The sequence below is a fragment of the Salminus brasiliensis genome, chromosome 16 (assembly GCF_030463535.1).
Source record: "Salminus brasiliensis chromosome 16, fSalBra1.hap2, whole genome shotgun sequence".
NCBI lineage: Eukaryota > Metazoa > Chordata > Actinopteri > Characiformes > Bryconidae > Salminus > Salminus brasiliensis.
This window is the reverse complement of record NC_132893.1, coordinates 34,130,612-34,150,076: the sequence shown is the minus strand read 5'-3', so window position 1 is coordinate 34,150,076 and position 19,465 is coordinate 34,130,612. Positions and strand designations below refer to the sequence as shown.

Here is a 19,465-nt window from a genome sequence, read left to right as displayed (position 1 = left end):
CATTGAACAGTTCAGCTTAAACTGCAGTAATAAAAAGTTCACACTCTGTGCAAGCTGTTCATTACTAAACAAATGGTTGGATGGATGTTTTTAGCATTTGCGGCATTTAGCTGACGCTCTTATCCAGAGTGACTTACAAGGTTACTGGTATCACAGAGGTGGGCCGATGTAGCATTAGGAGTCTTGCCCAAGGACTCTTATAAGTGTAGCACAGCATAGTCACCCAGACTGGGAATCGAACCCCAGTCTCCCACATGGCGTGGTAGCTCACTTATAGGTAGTGGTGTTACCTGTTGCGCCACACCAACCATGGTGATGGTGGTCACTACTGAAACCAGCAGAGGAGCCTGTACTAGTACTCTCAGGGTGGAGCAGAGGCTATAAAAAACTCACCTGAAGCTGCCATAGACGATGAGTAGGATGGAGATGAGGAAGGTGGACACCTGGCTGGAGTCAACAAGGGAGTACGCCCTGGACAGGAGGAAAAGAAGGAAGAGCGTCACAAAGGAGGAAATGAAAAATCTCAGCAGATACGGCCGGCCTTAGAAAAAGCTCAGTGCTTTTAAGAGGGGGTGGGGGGGTGGGGGGTCATCAACAACAACAAGTCAGCTGGTGAAATTTAGACCTTACATTTACATTTATGCCATTTATGAGCGACTTACAAGGTGACTCGTATTACAGAGGAGGGCCAACGTAGTGTTAGGAGTCTTGCCCAAGGACTCTTATTGGTGTAGCGCAGCATAGTCACCCAGACCGGGAATCGAACCCTGGTCTCCCACATGGTGTTGTAACTCAGTGGCAGGTAGTGGTGTTATCTCTTGCACCACACCAACCGCGCCAGACCTTCCCTCCTAGGTCTTCCTCCATCAGCTGTGAGTGGTGTTATTATTGAACAGTGGAAGAGTTTAGGAGGAACAGCTCACAGAGAGCAGCTCAGTGTCCACAGAGTGTCTGTCAGACCACGTAAAGTTACAGAGCGGGGTCAGGGCCGAGTGCTGAGCTCAGAGCAGAGTGCAGAAAAGCCTCAGACTGACTCAGTAACTGCAGCAGAGCTCCAGACCTGCTGCTGCTGCTGGTAGAGCTGCTGTTACCAGCTCCATATTAATGCAGACATCAGAAAAGCTCCCGTAGGTGTCCCAATACTTTTGTACATGCAGTGTATTATCTCCCTTTTGGTTACGATGGTTCACGTAGGTGGACTTGATCACAGAACACACACACACACACACACACACACCTTCTTCATGTTCCTGCTTGCCATGCCAGGCAGATGAACAGCAGCTTTATCGGGTCTATAGCCGCCTGTGTGTTGAATATATGGTATTACAGGATTTAAGTAAACCCCCAGCCTACTCAACCATGGAATTACAGCTTCTTCCAGATAGCCAACGCTCGGAGAGTACCTTACAGCTGTCTGAGGGGCGGTTAAATGGGTCCTGTGGAGAACATTCATATCCCACCTTAACTATACGTTACAATGTACGATCTAAAATATTAATGAGGTGAACAGACCCTCTACGAGAACACACTTCAGACCCAACCTCTACTTACTTACTGAATTTAAGAGATCAAAGTAAAATGTAATAAAGAAACACACAATGCCTGCACAAGCCACACTACGCTTCATCCCCCCAATATGTGAAATTCAGTAAACACACAGTGGGTGTGTATTAAAGTGTGTGTATTGTGTGTATTTGTGTGTGTGTATATGTATTTATTATATATAAATATAATTACACACACATACATATATATACACACACACATATATACACACACACATATGTGTGGGGGGGGGGCTTCAGGTCCACAGCTTTGGTTGCATTAAAACGAGCCCCGATGCGCCCGCTCTTTAGGGTTTGGGAGTGTCATTCATGAACGCTGCCTTTCCAACCCTGGGGTCAAACATGCGGACCAAGACTGCCTGAGCAAACTCTGGGTTGGTTTGGGTTCTTACGTCAAACTAACCGCACCTAAGGCATCTACACAAACCCAGCGCAGGAAGTGAGGTCATAAGACGGTTGTGTTACAGGAGTTCCCCCCCAGCTAGTTATAGCTTGGATTTTAATTAGGGAAACTCACAATACTGCACAAAAGCACCACCAGAGAGACTATGAAGCATAGAAGGACTTTAAATACAGCCCCCACCCCCCCCCCCCCCCCACACACACACACCTGAACTAGGGGCAGTGAGCACACACCCACACCCATCTGAACTAGGGGCAGTGACCGCACACCCACACACACACACACATCTGAACTAGGGGCAGTGACCGCACACCCACACACACACCTAAACTAGGGGCAGTGAGCACACACCCACACCCACACACATCTGAACTAGGGGCAGTGAGCGCACACCCACACACACACACACCTAAACTAGGGGCAGTGAGCGCACACCCACACACACACACCTAAACTAGGGGCAGTGAGCACACACCCACCCACACACACACCTAAACAAGGGGCAGTGAGCACACACCCACACACACACACACCTAAACAAGGGGCAGTGAGCGCACACACCCACACGCACCCCCCCAAATAATAACATATACACAAGCTGGGCAATATAACGATATTTTATATTATATTGTATCGTGATACATTTTGTTATGGTGATAATAATAAGCTTTTCTAATCATATGGAGGAGACTGTTAGTGTTAATAAACACTGATCAGCTGCAGGTTTCATTACTAACAGTGTAATCAGACCGGGGTTACGTGTATCGTGATAAATATCGTGTATCGCTCCATATCGCCCAGCCCTAGTATCTACTCATCCAAATCTTATATTTTGCCTTCTCAAAAAAATTATAAATAAATAATTAGAGCTGAAAAATTATGTCCTAATGATCTGCAGTTTCGGGAGGTATTGGACCTCTGCTCTCAGGAACATCGTCAGGCAGAGCTACAGCAGGTCCAGGCCTGTGAGCTCACGCTAAACAGCGGACAAACAGTTAAAGGTGAAGCGCGGCAGAAAGAAAACAGTGCTTATAGACGCTTTAACGTTCAGGCCAGTCGCAAAGCACTGACCCAAGCATCTGACCTCCAGCCTGCATTCAAAGACACTGTCTACAGCTCGGGGGTGTGGAATGTATGCAGCAGCTGCGAGGGTCGTACACCCCTCGACCGCCGTAGCTTATTTTCACCTGACCAATTTCGCCGGTTTCCTTCAGCTCCTTCCTTCCTTCCGTCACAGCTTCAGTTTTAGAGGTGAGAGTGGACAGCGTCAGTTACACCTGACCTCAATGACTCGGCCTTGTTTAACGGTCACTTTGCATACGGCATCATGCTTCATCTTACGTCCATTAAACACATACACTACATTGACAAAAGTATTGGGACACTTGCTCATTCACAGTTTCTTCTAAAATCCAGGGGATTAAAAAAGAAATTGATCCTGCTTTTGTTGGAGTAACTGTCTCTACTGTCCAAAGAAGAAGGCAGGAGCATTGCTGTGAGGATTTGATTGCATTGAGCAACGAGAGCGGCTGCAAATGCTCCCAACACCAGTCCTCAGGGCTAAAGCTGCACCCTCTGGTCATTAATAAATGACTCCAGTTGTCCACTGGGAGTCGTCCGCAGGTACAGTTCCACTCTGAAATTAGACACCGACGTCTGTTTCTTGGAAACCGGCGACAGATCTTCAGCCTGGGCCACTGTGATGCTAGCCTATGGTGTTCTTCGCTTCGCTCACTTTCAAGCTCCCAGAGCTTGGCTGGTCACAGCCGTGGAAACACCAAGGCCTTGTGCAGGCTCCACAGGAACGTTTGTAAACAAGAGCCACAAAAGTCAAGTGTGTATGGGCCCATTGTACACACTCTCAATGATGCACTTTAAGAACTGGAGCATTAGGGGCCATTCCAATGGTAATTTGAGTTTGTGGGCAAATCCAGGACACTGGACGTACAGTTCCACTTTTAAACTAATAACCACCACACGACAATAGGCAGCTTTTGTCAAGGGACTGGATTGAGGTTGACCGGGAGGACGTTTGGCTTCTCAATCATAAAATTTTGGACAGCGGCTAAAAAAGAGGCTTAGCAATGCACATGAAACCTGAGACTAGAGCCTGAGGTTCTCCTCTTTCAGTGAGCAAGGGAAGGAAGGGCATAGACGCCACGGTCATTTACAGAACCAGACCAACTACAGCGAAGAACATTAGACTGCCAACCGACCCAACCTGAACACCGTAAACAAACCTGAGCATAAATACTGACCATGCAGAAAAATCTGCAAGAACACAGTGAAGAAGCCAGAAGGCAAAGATGCTGCAGCCGATCGTCCATAACATTAAAACCTAACATTAATATCTGTCCAGTCATGGTATTGATTCCAAAACACCTCTGACATTAGTAACAGACCTACAGAAGTCCTGTAGGTTGTGAGGTGGGACCTCCAGGGGCATCACTGAGCCTCAGCTGCTTCATGGTGGCCTTTCCATGCAGGACCTTTGGTAGATACTGACCACCACTGCATCCATTTACATTTACGGCATTTAGCTGACTGATTATTACTGCTGTTTCTGGTCTACTAGGAGGGGTTTTGATTGCCGTATGGGTCTTGCACCCCATTCACACTTGGTCACTTAATGCATCTGGAGTATCAGGGATAATATCTGAAGGCCAACCCACATAAAGATGCTCCCGGTGCAACCCAAAGCCCTCCCGGCGCAACCCAAACACCAGTAATTGCTGTTTGGGGTGGAACATGCTAATTAGCTTGTTCTGCAGCAATCAGATTACAGTCTGACTAACCAGAATCGAATCGAATCAGGATACAATCCAGATACTAGTCACATGAAGTGACCAGGTCTAAACCGGGTCTTTTAACGGCTGATGTGTTTACACTGCTACTACATGTGGCTCAAAGGCGTCTCAGACCTCCTCCTGGTTCCCTGGACCTTTTTAGGGTCTGTCCTTATCCAGATATGATCCTATGAGGAACCAAGACCCACAGGGTGAGACCCGTCCTCCTCTGATCAGAACTATTCAAAAATATATAATAAAATTCACCAAACCACCTAAACTGTCGTACTGCTCAGCTGTGCAACATATTCATAATCATAATATAATAATCCTGGTGTAGAATAACTGAATATAGTCCTGGCAGTGATGATCAGAGTAATGATGAGAGGAATGATGGGTAATAGTGGTGATATTAATAGTGGCAGATAGTTAAGAGACCATTTGGGGTCTAACATGGTCATTAGGCAGGTAGCAGGGTGGTAGGAGGGTGTGCAGCTGGTCTGGCATGGGTGGTGGAGGAGCCTGGTGATCGGACCGGTGGTTGGGCTGACCGCTGGGACCTGGATGAGTGAGCGAGTGAACGTTTTATCATCACCTTCAAGAACAGACCGTTCACTTGCTGCCTAACAGACCCAACCCTTGACAGGAAGCCATGGCCCGAGAGTATCCAAGTTACTGAGGAAACAGATATAATGAGGATTATCTTGGATTAAAGAGAAGAGAAAGTGATTCAGTTTCTTTAAAACCAAACTCAGTGCTCGAACACTTCTCCTCCAAACCTGAACTAAACTAGTGTCACTGATCAATAGTGCAACCAAACGCGACTCAATCCAAACGTGGAGATACGTTCTACAACTATATGAATCAGTGTATGTCTTAAGGGCGCCAGACTTCAGTTCTACATGCTCTAGCTCTTCATCCATGGCAGACTTTTTTCTTAGAAATGGAGACCTACAACTACAACAACAACAACAACAACAACAATAATAGTATATAAGACCTAGAGCTGGGCAATATGACATTTTATCGTATCGTGATAAATTGTTATCGTGATAAGCTTTTCCAAGCATATGGAGGAGACTGTTAGTGTTAATAAACACTGATCAGCTGCAGGTTTCATTACTAACAGTGTAATTAGACTGAAGGGTTCATTAGATGAAGAGCAGCAGATGTTATAAAGTAGAAATCACTGTATTCAGTACAGGAGAGGATCTGAATCTGTCGCTACCGATGTTTTACTCTGTTATTACATATTATGATAAATATCATGCATTACGATTTTTTTTAAATATCGTGATACAGTATTTATACCATATCGCCCAGCCCTAATAAGACCTATATCTATGGAACGACTCTGCGACAGAAACCCAAAGACGATAGGACTGCATCACAAACTCTCAAACCAGACAATCCGAAAAGTTTATGGTAAAACTAGAAGCTTCTGAAACACTTCTGCAGTTTTAGCATTGTTCCACGTTACTCCACCCAAACGCAGAGCCCATAAGTACACTATACTGAAAAGTATTAGGACATCCATAGTCTCTTCTGAAATCAAGGGTATTAAAGAGAGCTGATCCTGCTTTTGATGGAGTTACTGTAAACTCTACCGTCCAGGGAGGAAGAGCCGAACATCTTATCTCGACCACAATTAATGAAGTATTATATAAGATAAGATTGTTCAGACGGCTCAGTGTTGTAGTTCTCCTTTACGTTGCACACTGAAGAGGGTGGAGTCACAAGACTACATACGCAGTAGTAGGTTTTTAAGGGGACAAAATATGGTAACTAATAAAATGTTTAGAAAAATATATAAAAAACTTCCCAGCATATATAATAAAAACAATGTACGTGTGTATTATAAAGTTCAGTACACCACAACCTTTTCAAATGTTATTTAGAACCATCTCCAAGAGCCATTTTATTATTATTATTATTATTATTATTATTAATATTAATAATAATAATAATTAAAAATTTGGACGTTAAGAACCAATTCACCCCATAAATAACTATTAACACATTAATCTTACATTTTAAGAGATGTTTTTGGCCTCTATTGACAAAAATTAACCAATTTCAAATTCAAGCACTTTCCATGACTTTTTCTTTTGAAAAAAAAATCCGAAACCAAAGATTTCACCGTAACCTGTTTACGAGAATGTTTAGTCCATGCTTGTAGCTGAAAGACTGTCCAGGCTAGCTATTAACAACATAATGCACGTCCATGATACCACGCCCACGGTCTGAAACTGTACATGGTCATATACAGGCAGCGATTGGTCATGAGAAATATATGCTACTATAAACATTAGTGTTTTATATTATTACTATATACAATGACGACAGAAGCTCATCATTACAATATGACGTTTAGGTACTTTTTTCCAACTTCGAATTCAATACTGGATTTGAGCATGTTTATTTCCATGACTTTCTAGGTTTTCCTGGACCCATACGAACCCTGACTGTATTTGCGGTCACTGATCAATTATATTCCTTTGATTTTCCACCCACATATTCCTTTAAGGTCCATGCTGTGCCACACTGAGGATACCTGTAAAGTACCAAGAGTTATTATTTTATTCTAATTTCCAAGTTTGGATGTTAAGAACCAATTCACCCCGTAAATAATTAACACATTTAACGTACATTTTAAGAGATGTTTTTGGTGTGTATTGACGAAAATGAACCAATTTCAAATTCAAGCACTTTCCATGACTAAGTACCAAAAACTTCACCATAACCTGTTTATTCCACACTAGTAGCCAGAAGACTGTCCAGGCCAGCTATTTAACATTTAACTTACAATTAACCAGGCAAAAAACATTAAATTAATAAAATAGAGGTGCCTTTTTTAATTGCCACAGACCTCTTGAATCACCTCCAATTTCAACTTTTTTTTAATAGTGTTTATTAAGTATGTCTTTATTGCAAATATAAATAAAAATGTGCTTTGTAAAGCAGAGGACAGACCCATTAGTCTGCAAAAGCACAACAATCAGTTGAAATAGGTTGTATGAATTATATTATATATTATTTATTATGTAAAATATACATATTTCTGTTCTGGAGTCTGTCTTCCCTCAGCGCTCCACCGAGAACGACACCTCAGAACCAAAGTACGTGTTTAAAAACCCAGCGGCCTCAGCTTCTATAAACGACCCGTTATCAGACCTTCACTAATGCAAACTTTGATTATTTAAATAATCAGGGGACGGTGATGCGCTCGCAGTGGGGTGGCCCCTAAACTGCCTTATCTAATGGCACCATATTTCTGTACAGCTGCTTTTATCAGGCCAGCTGACCACAGCCTTCTCCTTTAGTTCCGTTATAAAAAAGGAACAGAGGTGCTTTGCTCTCTCAAAGTTAAACCTTAAAGAAACGGCTCGGCGAAAACAATCAAACCAACACGACTGATCGCTGGACTCCGATACTGCCCTTCAGCCAAGACATGTTCGGTATCGGACAGGAGCTTCTTTACTTTACAGCTGAAGAGGCTAGGCTAACATTTCTAACAAACACAGAACCTGGACCGTCTCCAAGATCAACTCTGTAACTACAGTCATTTATGTGCTTCTGAAATCCAGCATCACGCTGTGTAAACCACTTTAGACGGAGGGTAAAATAAGCCTGGACCGTACTTAAACACTTAACCTACCGGTCAGCTCTGTGGAAGAGGTTACTTTTGAGATTACGGAATAAAACAAGACCTGGACAGATTCTGAGAGATGTTTTTAAGCTTTACCAAAGTTAAGACTGGTGACAGTATAATTATCTGTTAACAACATTAGCCTCAAACCTCTGGTACCTAACTAAAGAAGCAAGTGGCCCATACCAGTTACAACTGGAGAACATGACGATATTTTTATATATATATAAAAATATATATAAAATATATATATATATAGCAATCAAACAGGGTTTCAGGGTTATTGTTGTCCAACAACCCTTTTCAGAACCATATAGAACCCCCTTTTTTGTTGTTTAAGTGTGTAATAAGTTTTTGGGAATCTCAGTTAAGCTGCAGGACATTTTCAACATGTACTAGGGATGCACCGATCCGATGTTAGGATTGGGTATCGGTCCCGATATTAACAAAATGAGCTGGATCGGGTATCGGATATTAAGGCCGATCCATGGAACCGATCCTTTCACTTTAATTTGTTGGTGTAAGACTGAACTAAATGTTCAAATAAATAAATAAATAAATAAATAAATGACAAATGTCAGTTTAGTACATTTATATCTGTGTTCATTTGTTAAATTTAATGAAGTAATGATTAAGTCAATCCTAGTGCCTTAAGTCTCTCCCAGGTGTACGGTTTATTAATTCAGCAATGGTATCGGACTGGTATCGGACTGATTTGCAAAGTTTATGCATCGGTATCAGAACTGAAGAAGCCGGATCGGTGCATCCCCAACATGCAGTAATGCAGTCTGCGCTGCAGTCGCACCAAAGGCTTAAAAAGACCATCTTCTCTTAAATTTGACCAAAAAAACGGAAGATCTGGTCTAAGACGGGTCTAAAGTTAGTCAGCCCTGTCGGATCAGTACAACTCTCTTCCGAATCACATGAGAGCACGTCCGTGAAAGACACGAGCCGAGTCAGCAGATTTCTACTACGCTACAACGGGCTCATGGTCAGACGCTGCTAAAGCTCATTTCCCCTCTTTACTGAACTCAAAAGTATCAGCTCTGAACACTCGGACAGACCGGCAGATCGGGGACTGACCACTTCCAATACACTGCCCTCATAAAGGTGCTGGAGGTTGAGCCTGAAGTGTAAACACTAGTTCCTTACTAACACTAAAAGGGGAAGAAAAAGCACCGTGCACACAAACACACACACACACAATCATACACCACGTGGACAAAAGTATTGGGACAGCTGCTACTGTCCAGGGAAGAAGGCTTTCTACTAGATTTTGGAGGAACATTGCTGTGAGGATCTGACCGCAAAGCATGACTTGAGGATAATGATAATCTAGCATCCCCAACACATCCCAAAAGTACTGAATGGAGCTCCCCCATCATTCCAGAGAACACAGTTCTTCCACTGCTCCACAGGTCAATGCTGGGGGGCTTTATACCCCTCTACTAGCCCACGTCTGGCATTAAGCAGCATGGTTCATCACCAATAGGTTCATCATGTTCATCTGCTCCTGCAGAGAGTCCTATTCTATTGGCAGTGCTTCTCTACAGGGACTAGACAAGCTGTGTGCGCACACATTTGGGCATCTGTCTCAGCAATGGCTGCAACTTCATTCATTAGATGGGGTGTCCACAAACATTAGGCCATATCGTGTATGGTAGTGAGTCAATGCAAGATATAGTAAATTCTATGGGCTAATTCTGTTAACAAAACATAATAAATCCAGAGCTTCTCATTCTGAAGAAAGAAAGTAGCGAGATCTTGTCGGTGAGCTAGTCTGAAGAACAGAGCTCGGTTCCTCCAGGTTTCTCCTGGACGCCCCCCAGTCCAGCCAGCACAGCGTGGAGCAGCTCATCTGATTTACCATCATTAAGTCCTGATTTACCACCAAACCAGGTGTTGATCTGAGGAGAACTCTAAATAATACTAGACTCCATGAGAGAGGAGAACTTTGGAGATGTTCTAAAGATGAATACAGTCATGGTGAACCACCACCACCACCCCTCAGGTGCAACACCCTGTACACTCTTTGGTACTTTCCACAGCCATAGACAATTCCATTCTTTTCCATCTATGAAAGTAACGTCATGTAGGATCTGATCGCACTTCTCAGCTTTCAGTCATTTGCAAATTGACCCTGAAACACTGAAAAGGTTATACAGTGCTTTTCTCCTGTCAGGTCATTCATACATCTGGTAATCCTTGCCATCTAAGCCACAGCACTTTGAATAGCCTTCTATAGCAAACACAGAAGGCCTCGCGGGGACGTGCTTTTGTGGGACGCGTCTACCTTCATCATATACAAACCGAAACGAATACTTGCTACAAGGGACGTCCCAGTTTGATTCAGTGGTTCAGGAGATATTTTACATTTACGGCATTTAGAAGAAGCTAAGAAAACTCAAGAAGAACCACAGCTAGTTTAAACAGACTAAAGCTCCTCTAATCTTAGACTCTACTAAACACAAGTCAATATGGAGACCATAATACTCTTCTCTTCACCCAAGTCCTCTCAGAAGAGGAGGGTCTTCAGTCTGGGTTTGAGGACAGCGAGTGTTGGACTCTGCTGTTCGGACACCCAGGGGAAGTTCGTTCCACCACTTCGGTGCAGGACAGAAAAAAGTCTGGACGCTCGTCTTCCGTGGATCTTAAGGGATGGCGGGTCGAGCCGAGCCGTACTTGAAGCTGGAAGGGCTCTCAGTACAGATCGGCTTTTGACCATCGCCATCAAGTACGGAGGGGCTGGCTGGTCCAGTCTTATATGCTTGTATTAGAATATTTATTTATTGATTTCAAATTGTTAGTCATTTCTATTTTGCACTTCTGGTTGGATGTTTACTGCATTTCATTGGACCTGTACTCTACACAATGACAAAGCTGAATCTAATCTAATAAGAAATCAAACACTATGAAAGTCATTTTAAGAGAAGTCTCGACTACACTAAAACAATCAGTCCAGAATGTGTAATTATTGAAACCGATACTAAAAGTAAAGGGATTTTACTGAACGGGTTAACCAGCAGCTAATCTGATCTAAACTGTGTGGCTGGATTATTTACACAAACACAAAGATCAGATCGTATCAGACAATACTCAGCATTAACAGACTCAGATTGACAGTTAAAAACAACAACAATGATGATAATGATGGGACACCCCCCCCCCCCCGGTTCTTCACAGGCCGCCTGCAAATGAAACTGACTGCATCAGACATCAGCAATCGGCTGCTTCTATTCAGACAGCTGAAGCGGCTTCTGCTTAGCTAAGCGCTTGGCCTAATTCCGAGGTGTCAACACTACAGAGAAGACAATCCTTGTAGACTGTAGGAAGGCAAACGTGCAGCCCATGGCCAAGCCAGACGACCTAACAATAAACAGGCCTCATCTTCGGCAGTCTGCATCGGCGTTGGACAACAGGTAAAGTACAGGAGGTCTGCCAATTAATTTCTGGACAAGCGGCCAAACATGGACGTGAAAAAGGATCAGGGCACTTCAGCTCTAGGTTTGCCAATTGGGGGAAAACCAGTGATTTAATCTAAAAGCCTCTTTAACATTTGGGTACATTATGGGTACATATGGGTAAAGCAAGTTTTTAAAAATTGTGGGCCTCGACCCCACTGCTGAGTCACAGCGTATGAACAAGTGGGTCACGAGGGCGCTGGATCACTTAAATTTTATTTCCACGACAGCAGAGTAACCATCTACCATCTATTCTTTCCAATACACACACTACACACCCACCAGCCAGAACATTAAAACAGGCAGGAGACATCAATAACACTGATGATCTGGTTCCAGTGGCTCCTGTCAAGGGATAGGACCTACATACCAGGCAGAAAGTGAACAGTCAGTTCTTGAAGGTGTTGAAGCCAGAAAAATGGACAAGCCTAAGAATCTGAGACACTTTGACAAGAACCAAACTGTGATGTTCTAGATAAACGTCTGGGTCAGAACATCTCCAAAACAAAACCTACCAAAAGTGCTGCAAGGAAGGACAATCTGTGAACCAGAGAAAGGATCATGGAGGCCCAAGGCCTCATTGATGCTCCTAGAGGTCCCACCCACCTCACAACCTTCAGGAGGATCTGAAGGTGCCCAGATACCACAGGCCACTGCGGCTGTTGCCTGGTTGCTGAAAGCCAAAAAGAAGAGAAGCTAATGGATGGCTGTAATTCACAGATACGACTGGAATCCAGGCTTGGAAAAGTGTTGGAGCTCACTGACTAGGTGGGCGACAAATTCAGCGACATACTAAGTTCAAGTAAGAGAGAAAGCTTGAAAACCTGGATAAGCCAGTCTAATAAAAGAGCCTGAAAACAGGGGAACCATCCTAAGACTGTTCCCTCGACTCTACCTCGGTTCTTTGGTAATCAGGATGGATCGCTGTTGAGTCCAGCTGCCTTTCCCTTGAGCAGACAGTCGCTGGTTTCATTCCCGGTTTGGCTGTTTACCCTAAAGGAGCGTTTTGCAACTCAGTCAGCCTGACGGGGGCGTGTTCCAGCAGGAACGTGGCGTCAATCGACGGGACACATTCAGACCAAGTCACTGACCAGTATACACTACGCAATGGGGAGGCCAGAAGTCCGAGTCTGCCGCCCTGACACACCATTACCGACTCTTCCCAACTGTCAATCGGGGCTAAAATCTAGGTGAGCAACGTCAGCTTAGCATTTCAGGTGTGAAACTGAGAAAGAACACATCAGGTACCAAGCATGTCTTGATGTTCGATTGACCTTACCTGGGGTCAGTAATTCAATCATGGCCATTTTATTTATTTATTTATACATTTTTACACCAACTACTCCCTCAATATCAGACCCGGACATCAGGCGCACTGCTGGAGGGGGCTTTACACCCTTCTAGCCGATGCCCTAGGCTGATGTGTGGCTTGTTGGCAGCTATCGGCAGCACCTTTCTATGGAGGTTATACCACAGAAGTTGTGTCAGCAATGGGATGCACCGAACCTGAGCCCTCAAATTGTCCCGTCTGGATACTTCTGAACATACAGTTTCTCGAAAAGGGCAAAAACCAAGTGGCACATTATTCCTGAGTTAAACCAATTCCGCTAGCGTAGATGTGGAGCAACGGCCTTCGAGGAGGCTGAGGAACACTGGCCTAGATTACACTGCAAACAGTGAGGTCATTAACTCTGTAGATAAAACTCACCTCGTGTGTTTTCCTGACACACATCCACACAGCATGGTAAACTGACATCCACGCTCAGTCAGAGCTCACAGACAGACCAGAATGAGGCAACGCTAAAACCGAGCCTGGCAAACCGGCTGGTTAACTGCACCACAGAGAGCAAGGCTTGCCTCGGAGTGAATGGGGGAAGCCTTTCCGAGGCCTTGCGCTGTAATTGACGAGAGCAGAGATAAAAACAGACTACTGCTGGCTTCTAAACAATGAGGCACGACGACACACCTTTAGGTGGTGTTTAAAACTCAGGCTATAATTAGAACGAGGACGGCCATGAATGAAACTGAAACTATAGACGATGTAGAGTAATGTGCACAGGGCACACGTTCTACACCTCCTGACAACATGCAAAGCTTCTTACCTGGACATTAACTTAACATAAAAGATGGGGATGGGACGGGGAACTAAAAATTGTGGCCTTTTTCCAGTTATGCGAGAAAATACATGCACCACAGTCTATAAAAAAAAAGTTATTATATGTGGGAAAAAAAAACAAACAAAAAAAAAAATTATATATATATAGAGAGAGAGAGAGAGAGAGAATTAAGTGTGTGTGTGTGTGTGTGTGTGTGTGTATATATATATATATATATATATATATATATATATATATAAAATGAGTAATCAATTCATCAAATCAGGTAAAATCTAATTTTTTTTTTTTTTTTTTTTAATAAATCCATACAGTGTCTGGAGTTGACAAAGAAACTGATATGTGAACCACTCTAGATGATATTAGCCAAATATTACGTAGTCTAAACAATGCAAGTTAGATGTTAATCATTTAAGCTGATGTCAGATGGTTGCCTAAGAACGCCTATTCTGCTGACGACCACACTGGCACGTCGTCCACCGAAGAGAAAACACCTCACGCAGAAGATGGCTTTCGTATTCAGCGCTACAGATTTCCCTTGTCTATTTTTGACTAATAAATACAGACAAAACTCCCACACTACTCGTTCATTACACCTTCCTCAATAGCAATATTAGTAGAACCAAATGTATCAATTACAAATACAACGCAAGACGAACTCTATACTTTACAGGTGTGTTTAAAAAAAAATGGAACAAATAGACAGCAGCAAATACCTTCCCTCTGGAGACACATCGAATTAAAGATGGGAAATAGGACAATATTTTATCGTATTGTGGCGAACAATATATTTTTCTGAGCATATTGTGGATATAGTGTCAGAGCTTTAAGAACACTGACCAACTGACCACGTTTCATTCCACAGTGCATAATTAGTCCTATTTAATTGTTTGCAGGGCAGCAGATTTTGAAGATTGTTGGACTCTGTATGAGAGGAGAGTTTTTAAGAATCTGCTGCTACTGGTGCATTTTGTTTGTGTGTCACAAAATTAAGAAGATAAATATCATGGATCCCGAAAATAATTTTCCTTCATGATATAATAATATGAAGGTAGTCCATCCAATACTTTTGGGGGTGTGAGGTGGGGTGGTGATCATCCAACATTCTCACTGAATACAATCAAATCTTCACAGCAATTCTCCAAAATCTAGTGCGCCAAACAAAGCAGGCTCCACACCAACAACCAGGACAACAGGACCACCATATGGGAGACTGGGGCTCAATTCCTAATACTACGCTGGCTCACCTCTGTAATACGAGTAACGAGTTTTTAAATATCATTGATTTTTGAAAGAAATAATAAATGAGCAAGTGTCCCAATACTTTTGTCTATATTGTTTATATCTTACTCAACATTTTCGCCATTCAGTGTATAATTAAAAAGTCTTAAAGTATTATGACTGTTTCCCCCACCTTTAATATGAAGTCAGAATCAGACAAACAGCACTAGAGTTTAAATACTGCTATTAAAAACTTGCAGTCATTTTTATTAATAATTCGCTACAAGACTACTCAATCAAGCAGTTGCTCAGTGTTTATTTAAGTACTGAAGATGCCCCTGATAATCATCATGATAGCATCAAAACATCAGATAAAATTACAGTATTTTTCAATTAATCAAAGTATTACGAAATCAAATGATATTTCCGTTTGCATTTCTAAAAGCACTAAGTGCTGCTGCTCTACACTAATGTAACGTCTTACAAATCCTCAGTCTGTCTTAAAGGAAATCTTCACCATTACGACCACAGTACCTTAAAATAGCGTACATATCCGGTAGAGGTTGGCGTTACAATTATATTTACCATACTCCTTATAACCTACATCTCAACATGCTTGCCTGAGGACATCATGAACATCCTCAGTACCTAAAGAAGACTGGCTGACAGCATGTTTCCTTAAAGAGAGACAGCGTACTTAGCTCTGGTTAAGTAATTAGCTCAGGTTAATTGGATTTTAAGCAGTGCAGTGTGTGAAGGGTTCAGTAAAATTCATTTGTACTCTTTATATAGGAAAACAGTTATTAACTATAACAAAACTAGGCAGTTCTCCATTATACATACACATATATATATATATATATAATAATTATTATTATTATATATTTTCATTTTATTAATAATTGGCTACAAGACTAATCAATCAAGCAGTTGCTCAATGTTTAAGTACTGAAGATGCCCAGATAAATCATGATAGCATCAAAACCTCTAATTAAAATTACAATATTTTTCATTTTCAATTAAAAATACATGTATATTATACACACACACACACACATATATATATATATATATATATATATATATGGTAAAGAAATGTTCACAATACTAATATATATATATATATATAATGTGTGTGTGTGTGTGTGTGTATATAGTATTGTAATCATTTCCTAACCTAATGTCCAGTAGTAATAAAATATGACATTAGGCTGCATGGTGAGATCATAAGATCACTATCTACACATAATACCTGGAAAATGAATGAGGTGTGTAATATCTGAAGCTGATATATTTATTGATTTATTGAACTCCATAGGAGTAGAATATTTAGGTGATGTTGGACTAAATAAAAAATAAAATAAAATAAAATACCTCCTCTACTAAAGTCACATTTCTCTGTAACGCTAGCCCAGGTGGACTCAGTGTCAGCGCTTGCAGATATGTACAGGAACAATATCAAATATTTGCACTGTCCCACAGTTTCATATCAGCGTATACCGAATACAGCAAATAATACAACAATGTCAAACAGACCAAATCCCTGTACCAGCTACAATCTTGGCCGAACGGGTTCTATACAGTATTGCAAACGCGCTTCATAGAACCGGCGTTCTGGAAAACAGCCTTGTAAACATTAAAACGGTTCGTTGATTTGTCACAGGCATCGCAAATGTTACATGCCTGAGGGACATTTAGGACCACGGTGAGCGGCAACAGCCAATCGGCAGCCAGAGCGCTACCATCACTGCCCTGAACCCACTTTACTGCATTAAAACTATATGAAATATATGAAAACCAATCAGACAAGTTTCCCACACTTGGTAAGAGCATCCGCCACATGTCGTAAACGTAAACGACACCACAACAAAATTGGTACTTCACCAATTTTTGGGGGATTTAGTAGCACGTACAGCAATTAGCTACGATAAACAGCACTGACAATACGGCGTTTCGGGGTCTACATGTCTTAAATATTTATACATAGTGCTCCTCCTAGGAGTGCGATTCACCTGTACCTCCACTGCTGTAAATACAAACGACGCTTTGAGCGCCCCCTCATGGACAGCTAGCTGTACACATGCATTTCTGGACAAGCTGAGAGCTCCAGGAGCAGCTTTTGGACTGAGACGGTGGAGTAATACTACAGGACTTTCCTCCAATATGACTAACATGAGGTCCAAGCGTTCTGGCCCGGGTGGGAATATGATTGACACCATCGGCATGGTAACGAAGATGCAATTTTGGTGTAGCTAGAATTGATGCCTAATAACGTTGCTTTAGGAGTCAGGGTTTACTTTAAAAGGATGGCAAGAGGAATCCAACACAGAGAGGAACTGGGACTTAAAATTTAAGCTCATTTTAATACAACATATGGCAACAATATCCATAAAACTGCTGTCCTATCCATCTATACTAGCTAGCTACAGCTACATGTCCGGCACCAAGCGAAATACCATGAGATTAGAGCTCGACAGAAGCTTTTATCGCCCAAAAACACGCGGAATTAACTCTTAAGATGTCTTGCAGTGGCCTGTAAAGAAGTGAGGATTAGTGAACTCCGGTCCATCTGGTTTCTAATGAGCTAAAGCCGCAATTCCGGCACTGCTTATTTACTACAGCGGGCTAGCGGCAGACAGCCGGCCAGCGTTAGCAGGTTACGCAGCCCCAAATATCAACACCTCCACTATCCAGCCAGCGAATAGAGCAATAACAGCTCCCGTAACCTGCTCGCTACCTGATCCTCCAACAGGTGACAAGCACACAAAGCTGGCCATTAGACTGGCTCTCTAGATCTCCAGCCAGCCAGCTAGCTAAACGAAAGGCGTCCGCTAGCGCAGGTGCTAGCTAGCTATTAGCTAACCTGGCTAGCGCAGGCTCCGTTGAAATGAACGAGGTTTGGTAGCTAGCTAGCGTGCTAAGCTAAAACCGTGGAGCTAGCTAATGGGATTCTCCTTTGTTGGACCCGAGCTGGGCTAACTGCGAATTTGTGAAGACAGAGACGTGCATAACAGGCATCACTCCGACATTTAACTGCAATATTAATTTCGTTCCCGGACGAACTGGACGTTTAACCGCCGCGTTAAAAGCATTTTAACCGACCTGGACGGTGGCTAGTTAACTAGCTAGCTTAGCTTAGCATAGGCAGCGTCCGAGTGCCAAAACAACGCCTTGGAGCTTTAACGGGAGCTTGGTCGTGGAGTGTAGCGATGTATCTGCGCTAGATGCGTGGAAATCGTGCCCGATGTCGTGCTTGTGATCGTGACAGCACCCGGGGGTGCAGGAGGAGAGGGCAGCGGGGTGCTTGCGGGGAGTATCGATGACAAAGCCGACGCGGGCACCGCTAAACGCCGCTAATGCCGCACTCACCAGGAGTAGCTCTGCTCCGCCATGTCGCCGAGGACAAACAGTCAGCCAGCGGGTTTCCCAGAAGCAAAGAAAATCGGCGAGACCCGATGGAAAAATATGTAGAGAGTTCCTCCACGCTTGCTCGGTGCCCCCTTCTTCAGCAAACCCCGTCTGATAGCGACATGGCGACGGTTCTTGCTGTTCGCTTCCCCCCCAGCAGACACTCGCGGGGCAGCTCTGCGTTAGAAAACGACAATGATGGCTTTCGCTAAGCTGGCCAAGACAAAGCAGCCTGGGAAACAGAAAAGAGGAGAAATTCGGGCAGTTCAGAAACAGGCCTCGGTGTCGAAGGCCATCAGACGAGCTGTAAATCCATTTTCTGGGAGTGTTGTTTTCGGTCTACATGCAGAAACAGCCGCGGTCTGTTCGCTTGGCTGTAGCCTAATGGGAGCCGCGCAGATAGCTTTGTTTTCTATGGCGAGAGGCTCATGGACGCGCAGCGCCGCCTCGGGAACGCGCCTCGTCGTCTCGGGAACGCGCAGGCCGTCGCTGTTGACAGTGTGGGTGCTATAATGAGTGTAGAAAAGGGAGGAAAATGATATTTGGACACATTAAAGTCGTTCTCTTGGTGGAATACGTTATTCACTTAGTTTAATAATCAACCCCCTCAATTCATTAATCAATTACAGTTAATTGAATAAATGGTTCCCTCAGTTTTATAAATTGTTCCCTTAATGTAATAAATTGTTTCATCCACTTAGGTTAATAATCAATTCCCAATTTAACAATTTGTTTGTTTAATAAATCGTTCTGTAAATGGAACAATCAATTTTCTCAGTTGTTCCCTTAATTTAATAAATTGCTCTCTCAAATGAATCAACAATTCCCCCAATTTAACAAACCAATCACTCAATTTAA

The 19,465-nt window shown here is 43.0% G+C and overlaps 1 protein-coding gene across 1 annotated transcript in view; it reads right to left on the bottom strand.

Annotated features, from left to right (window-relative positions):
- Positions 1-19,094, bottom strand: part of sppl3 (signal peptide peptidase 3) — a 35,542-nt gene extending 16,448 nt beyond the window's left edge. Inside the window, exons 1-2 of the mRNA XM_072659239.1 lie at positions 18,569-19,094; positions 394-471 (exon numbers count right to left, since the gene is read on the bottom strand). Coding sequence (XP_072515340.1) covers positions 394-471; positions 18,569-18,591 — 101 coding nt within the window. The 5' untranslated portion in view covers positions 18,592-19,094. The remainder of the gene's footprint in view (positions 1-393; positions 472-18,568) is intronic.
- Between the last annotated feature and the right edge of the window lie 371 nt (positions 19,095-19,465).